Source organism: Bactrocera latifrons, unplaced genomic scaffold, assembly GCF_001853355.1.
Source record: "Bactrocera latifrons isolate USDA-ARS-PBARC rearing strain unplaced genomic scaffold, ASM185335v1 scaffold_628, whole genome shotgun sequence".
In the NCBI taxonomy this organism is placed as follows: domain Eukaryota; kingdom Metazoa; phylum Arthropoda; class Insecta; order Diptera; family Tephritidae; genus Bactrocera; species Bactrocera latifrons.
In genome coordinates, this window is record NW_017537299.1 from 76575 (window position 1) to 84592 (window position 8018).

At 41.7% G+C, this 8018-nt stretch overlaps 1 protein-coding gene across 1 annotated transcript in view; it reads left to right on the forward strand.

Annotated features, from left to right (window-relative positions):
- The window catches only part of LOC108975212, a gene marked incomplete at its 3' end in the record, with an annotated part of 44853 nt that extends 40809 nt beyond the window's left edge, over positions 1–4044 (forward strand). Inside the window, exon 5 of the mRNA XM_018943558.1 lies at positions 3617–4044. Coding sequence (XP_018799103.1) covers positions 3617–4044 — 428 coding nt within the window. The remainder of the gene's footprint in view (positions 1–3616) is intronic.
- Positions 4045–8018: the final 3974 nt, after the last annotated feature.

An 8018-nucleotide genomic window follows, 5' to 3' on the forward strand; every position in this document is an offset into this window, starting at 1 on the left:
GCTGAAGCTATCAAGATATCGTCGATATATACGAATAAGAATGGAAGATCTCGGGTCACTTCATCAATGAACCTTTGAAACGTTTGAGCGGCGTTTCTTAGACCAAAGGTCATATAAGGAAACTCAAATAGTCCAAAAGGCGTTACAATGGCCGTTTTAGAAATGTCTTCTGGTGCAACCGGGATTTAGTTAAATGCACGAACCAAATCTATAGTTGAAAAAAGGTTTTTACCATGTAATGTTGCGGTAAAGTCCTCAAGGCAGCGTACGGGGTATTTTTCTGGAATTGTGCGAGCATTTAGACTGCGGTAGTCTCCACATGGCCGCCATCCTGCAGTGCTTTTCGCTGTTAGGTGCAGTGACGATGACCACAGATTGTTCGAAGGTCGAGCGATTCCCAGGTTGATCATATCATCAAACTMGTGACGTGCAGCTTGTAGTTTATCCGGTGGTAAACGACGTGCTTTGCTGGTCACTGGTGGTCCGCTTGAAATACGTATGTGGTGGAAAGTGTTGTGCTTCTTTCCTCTTGTTACGCTGTCTGGATTAGTAACCTGCGGAACATTTCGTAGTAGTTTGTGGTATATTGTGTCTTCTTTAATTGATCGGATAGAAATTGTATTCGTTATTGGAGCAACTAAAGCGGGTGACGTTAATCCAGTACGTCCGTCGAGTAGACATCTTCGCTTGAGGTCGACTAATAAGTMAAAGTGACTCAAGAAGTCAGTCCCGATGATTGGTTTCGTGACATCGGCGATGATGAATTGCCATAAAAAATCACGGCGAAGACCTAGATTAAGAGTCAATAACCGTTTTCCGTATRTTTGGATGATGGATCCGTTTGCTGCTTGTAGCGTATGACCAACTGTTAGTGTTGCATTTTTCGACCACTCTTTTGGGAAAACCGATAAATCGGAACCTGTGTTCACCAGATATTGGGTACCAAAGGTTCGATCTCTAATGTAAAGACGGTGGGAATTTTTCAGAGAATCACTGTCATTAGTGACTCTCTAGAACGTTTCCCGAAAATGTGCAGCCTGCTTTGCATCGAATAGCGTTTTTACCGTATTTTGAGTGGTAGTAGCAAAACTCGTTAGAGCTCAGCCTACGTTGTTGGGACTGGCTACGTGTCCTCGGCTTGCTATGCTGTCATGTATTTGATCTGGATTCCCGTTTGTTAATAATGGCTGATAGTGCTGCTAACTGTTTGGTTAAGTTTGATATTTGTTGTGCGAAGTCTGCACCAGTAGTGTTAGCATTTTTCGATACTGATGAAACGTGCATACCTTGTATAATCTCGTGGAGTCTGTCTGCATTAGCCCCCAAATTTTCCAACGTTGTATTTGTCTGCAATGCTAACATGGTGCGAGTGTCCTTCGGTAAAGCGGACAACCATTTAACTTTAAGTACATCTTCGTCGACGCCTGGAACCAGTGCTTTAAGATGGCGCAGAAGTTGTGATGGCGTACGATCTCCAATCTCCTCAGCTTCGAGAAGTTGTTGTAGCTTCGCTTCTTYCGATTTAGAAAAACGGCTAATTAGTGCCATTCTGAGTGTAGTAAAAGGTGCTGATGTTGGAGGATCAACAATAATGTCTTCCACTTCTGCCGCATGTTTTGTGTCGAGGATGGAAACCGCGTGGTAAAATTTGTCAAGATCTCTTACCACTCCCAGAATCCTTAACTGTGCTTCGATTTGGGCGATCCACAGCGATGGCTTGTCAGGATTAAACTGTATAGGGCGTATGACGTTAGATGCTGGTTGTAGATGTTTCCTGTCTTCGGAATTGTTTTCCGATGGTGACTGCTTTATGTTGGTCATCTTGGTACCGGGTTGGTACTAAAATGATGTGACAGCTTTAGTGTTCTACTGCTCAAGCCGTGTGGTGTGATATAGTCGAGTATGCGCGTGCAACTCCTATATCGGGATTTTCTCTGACGGTAGTGGCTCACCAATGTTGAGGTTATAATGCGCACATTGGAACAACGTGTTACCAATGTAGCAGTTAGTCCATAAATCACGTTGCTTTTTAGCTTGTACGCCGGGCGTAGGTCATCGGGTGATTTTAACGTCTGTATATTTCATGAATTTCGGTCGTCGGGGTCACCAATGTTGACATCACGTCGGGGTCACCAATGTGGCGGTCTGCAGTCTGGCAGTCTGAAGAGACTGTTGATGAGTTCTAAAGGCATGTTTTAGAGCAGTGGTCGGCATGAGAGGATCTGTCACTGTGTTGGYGAGCACGAAAAAAAAGTAGTCCAGTCAAAAATTGGAATTAAAATTAAATAAATTTTATAAGCAAAATTATAAAATAAATTATTGTTCAATAAAATTTTAAAATTAAATATGTTTTCACTACGTCGGAGCAAAAATATATGAAGATATTCAATAAAACTAAAAGCTATATATAAATAAACAATTATTCAAATCTCGGAGCAAATAATAAACAGATAAATAAGGTTCAAAAAACCGACCACAGATTTTTCTATACCTTCAACMTCCAGGAACTGCAGAACTTCTTCTCTTAAATGAAATAATCTGTTGAGACACTCCCCTAGACCATCAAACTTCTGTAAATATTTTTAAGTCTGAGTACCCAGCACTCTTATATTTTAAAAATTTTACAGATTTTCTGTGGGTAAGTGAGTTATGCCCACCACGTATTCTGTTTATTATTTTCTCTGAGATTTTCTTAACGGGATTTCTACTTATGAATTTGGAGCAAAGTGCAACATGATATATGGTGCAATGAAAATTATGTACATTTATACCATGCTTTCAGCTGCCATCTGTGCTTTCATCTAAAGAAMCCGAAAAGTATTTAAAATTTTAAATTTTTTCCTTTATTTCACATTCAATACGAGCACCTATTTGATCGGTGAGTCGCGCTAAACTTCTTTACCAATTTACCAATAAATGTTTGATTATAACTAAGTTTTTGCAAAACTTTACTACACATTTTTTAATAAAGACTGCATCGGAAAACGGCCTACCCGTTGCTATGAAATGCCGACCACTGTTTTAGAGATACTTCAGTTAGAGTTGCTTTGATAATTACCTCAAATGCATGCAATATATAGGTTTTAGATGATTAAAACTTGTCTTTGYATTCTAATTCTGAAAAAGGCAACCTACGTACGTATAACTATAATATGGGTAAAAAAATATATTCGTGTTTTGAAAAAAAAATTTCCTAATAAGTAAAAGAATTCAGAAAACTCGAAAACTACTATAATTTCGTTCAATGACCACAAAATGAAATAAGTTTTTACGTGAATGTTTTTTTATAAATACTTACGCTTGTAATAAATAAATTGATGGAATTACTTTATGATTAGCCTCTCTCAAAATGTGGCGTGATGAAAAAGTATTCCAATCAAATGAGGAGGCCAGGATTAAAACAAACGTCGAGGTATAAAGCCGTGGTTTCATGCTTCTACACATTCTTTCATTGTTATGTCAAGAACTTTTCTACCTCTGCAGTACTATGCATCATTTCCACATCTACTAATATTACAATCGTGTACTCTACACGCATACTCGTCTTAAAGGTCCTGATTTCTATGATAATTTCATTTTACAAAAAATATATATATTTTATTTTTTTTTTTAATAGGCTGAGCAGCTTATCAGGAACCTTTGTCAACACGAATCTCTCGATTTTGTTCTCATCCCATGTGGACATAATTCAGTTGGAAAAATCTCTTCTCATACAAAAGCAGCGATTACTCATACCTCAGGATGACATGAATGGATTTCAGCGAAACGTATCAGATAAAATTAGTGGAAATAATCTGGACTCGAATCAAATTTCTCCTGAAAATGAAAAGTTAGCGTGCCACCCTATCGATGGTCAACACTTATTTTTACAGCAATGTCCGTATTCTGCAGACTCAAAAGAACGTCTTAACAGAAAATCTTTAATATCATTTGTAAAGACAATTGCTGATTTAGGCTATTTTCCAACAAGTGTCAATATATTAGATCGATGTCTAAACAACTCAACTAGACTTTGTTTGAATATGTTGAGTGACAAAGTTCCAGGTATGTATTTTAGTGCTCATTAGATAATTATTTCTTCAAGGCTGTTACTTTTCCTCATAAATATAACTAATTGAATTGAATTTTCTGACGAAGGTATTTTATTAGAAAAATGGGAAAAGCAGGTTTTTTTTGAAAATAAAACACAATTTAATAAAGATCGGAAAAAAGATCAGTATGGCAAAAAAAGATGTGATTCCTTGAGCGTGACGTCGAAAAAAAGAGGCCGGTCCGCTACCCGTTATTCCTTTTTTAACGTTTTGGTGTGGGGTGTCAGTCAGCTGCTAGATCTGCTGTAGCGGGGACATTGTGGATGTTGTGTGGGGAAATGTTGTGGAACGTGTGTGGTTAAATGATGAATGCGGTGTGTCGGTGTTGCGCCTCTATGTAGGGTTGTATGCTGATGTAGTACGCTGAGGCTCATTTGGCCATCCCGGCCCCCCTAGGCGAATATTTAGCCTAGGAGACGCTGTAGCTGCTGCAAGGTGGCGACCACGTTGCTGAGGCCTGTCGTGCGGCGAGGTTGAGGCCTGGATGATTGGCGCCGCATCGAAGTGTCGTTATGTGGACGCCATCCCCGAGGTGCTGCGAGGACATTTCTTTGACGGGTCCATGCTGTACTACTTGGCTGCGCCTGTCGGACTAAATCGCGGTTACGGGGAGCAGATGAATGGGCGACAGCGCGTCTAGGATGACGGTGCAGTAGTGTATGATGTGACCGCTCACAKTGCTGGCACATGGTGTCAGACACGCACTCCTGTGTAACATGGGTTTGAGCCAGACAATTCAAGCAGTGTCCATGTGCCTGAGCCACCTGCTGACGCTGATTGGGAGTCATCCCCTTAAAAATAGAGCAGTGCTGCAATCGGTGTGGGCGGCAACAAAGCGGGCATCGGGTTCGGGGCGGCTGCGAAGCCGCGGTCGTTGTTTGTCGGGTCACAGTTCGTGCAACGGTTGGCGCAGTGGTTACAGTGTTTGTACGGGGCGCCGCTACGGGGACAGCCCCAGTGCGCGATACAGTGAGAGCCGAACGTATAGTTGGCGTTGGTGTAACTGGCCTATCAGCATCCATAATACCCTGTGTGGAAAAAGAGTAAATGTTTATAGATTTATCATTCATAGTTTGTTCCACAATATGTGGCACGAAGGGGCCGTCATTTTGGACGARCTTTTAACTAATTAAGTTATATTGTTTGATTATCGTTTATTTCGGCGGTTGTTTTAACGAGTTTTGACACCGTTTCGTCATTAYCGGTAGTTGGTAAAAAAACATAGTTTTACAAGTGGTCTAGTTAACGTTCCGGTTTGCGTACGGAGATCGACTACTCGAATATGACCGTCGGAGCCATAGTAAAGCTTTTCTATGCGGCCCAGCCGCCATTCGGTCGGAGGGAGACAATCGTCGTTAATTAGGACACAATCTCCAAGCTTAGGCACATTTTCTGATGTTTTCCATAGATATCTCTTGTGGAGGTCTTTTAAATAGTCTTCTTTCCATCGGCGACTGAAATTATGATGGAGAATTTTAATTCATTCCCATCGATTTAGTAGGGACAGTGACTCCACGCCTGGCTCAGGTGTAGCCAGAGTGGGTGCTCCTGGGGTTAGGGCTGTAAGATCCGAGGGGTCTTGCGAGAGCGTTGTTAGTGGCCGTGAATTGAGTACGGCTTCAATGCGAATTAGTAATGTTGTGAATTCCTCGTAATTATTTGTAGATTCCAACTACTTTTTTAAACTGGGATTTGAAACTTTTTACTGCGGATTCCCATAAACCACCCATATGAGGCGCGCTTGGGGGAATAAATTGCCAATTAATACCTTGGTGAGCGTACTTTTGTACGATCTCAGGGGAAACTTGCTTGATGAAATCAACAAACTGTTTTTCTGTGGCTCTCTGAGCCCCTATAAACGTTTTACCATTATCGCTCATGATTTTGGATGGAAAGCCACGTCGTCCGGCGAAGCGAGCAAATATAGCGAGGAAAGCCTCCTTTGTCAGATCGGTACAGAGCTCAAGGTGTACTGCTTTTGTCGTAAAACAGACAAAGACAGCCACATAGCCCTTCATGAGGGTGGGAGACCTTAGCATGGACGCCTTTATTTGAAAAGGCCCAGCAAAGTCGACACCTGTGGTGGTGAAAGGCAGAGCGAAGTTGCAGCGTTCCGGTGGAAGTGCTGCCATAATCTGCGTTCTCRTTTTCTGCTTGTGCATCGTGCAGACCTTGCACATGAAAATGCACTTCTTGATTTGGGGCTTAAGGCGGGGAACATAGTACTCTTGGCGTACCGTATGTTGCATGAGGCGATTTTCGGCGTGTAACATGACTATATGGATATAACTGATGAATAATGTGGCAAATGAGGATTTCTCAGGTATTATTATGGGATGGCGTTCATTATACGTAAGGCTGGAATTAGCAAGCCGGCCGTTTGCACGAAGCAAACCTTTCGTGTCTATAAATGGGTTTAGTACTAAGAGTGAGCTCTTTTTGTCAATTGGCTTCGATACTCTTAGTAACCCCAGGTCGCGGCTGTAGTAGCGCGTTTGGGTTGATGCGATAAGAGCGACCTTTGCTTTTAGTAAGCCTTGGTGCGTCAATGTATCGCATTGGGGGCAAGTTGCTCCCTTTGCCTTAAGTTTGAGTCGCTCTGCGAATTTGAGAATATAAGCGACTACTCTGAGTGCTCGGGGGAACGATGAAAATCGTTCAGGGATATCAGCATCATCTATTGTTGTGTGATAAGTGGAGATTTTTCGACTTTCTGGGGATATTATGTTGCGCATTGGCTTTTGTGGCCAAGAGTCGGGAGATTCTATTAGCCATCGGGGGCCATTCCACCAGAGGGTGGTGGTGGCGAGATGAAGGGGTTGCACCCTCTTGTCCCAAGATCGGCAGGATTGTCAGCACTGGCTACGTGTCGCCAAGTGGCTGATCCTACTAGATCAAGTATTTGAGACGTTCGATTGGAAATATATGTACGTTTTCCATGCATGTGGTGGTTTTTCCAACCAGGCTAATACAATCTCGGAATCGGACCAGAGATATAATTTATTTTTTGCCATATTCAGATTGCTAGCGAACTGGGACCACTTTTCTAAATGAAGTGGTTTTACTTGCTCGTCCCAGTCGGTACCATCTAGCCATAATTCTTGTATCAGGATTTTGGCTTGTATCATAATTGGCGATAACCATCCTGCGGGTTCAAAAAGTTTTGCCACAGAGGAGAGAATTTGGCGTTTTGTAATGGCGGATAATGCGGATATGGACTCAGTCGTATATGAAAAATTGTCCGATATCGCATTCCATTGGATGCCCAGAGGTTTTGTAGTACTATCCTCTTCGAATATAAGGAAATTAGTGTCCAACAAATTTCTTTTGGTATACTTTTTAATATATTTGGGTATTTTGCTGTAATCTTTTTAATGGAAACCCTGTGGATTTGAGGGCTTGGATACCTGTGATAATGATTCGTATGCTTCTGGAAGACTGTGGCTTCCAGACAGAATATCGTCTACATACATATGTGTTTTCAACACCTTGGTTGCCAGAGGAAATTCTGACTTGGTGTTGATAGCCAATTCAAGGAGTGTTCGAATGGCTAGGTATGGAGCACAGTTAACGCCAAAAGTCACTGTTTTTAGCTTGAAGTCGCGTAGTGGACTATTGGGGGATTTTCGGAAAATAATTCGCTGAAAATCTTGATCGTCTTTATGTACGACTATTTGTCTATACATYKTTTCGACGTCCCCGTTGTATACGTATTTGAATATACGCCAGTTTAGAATAAGCAGCACTAAATCAGGTTGGAGCGTTGGTCCCGTAAATAAGATATCGTTTAGGGAATTCCCCGAGTTTTTTTTTATCTGGCTTTACTACTGCATGATGTGGCAAGTAAAATTAGTAGTATTTGCCATTGATGATTTTTTCGCACGGGCTTACTTCCTCCATGTGATCTAAATGGAGGTATTCTTCCAA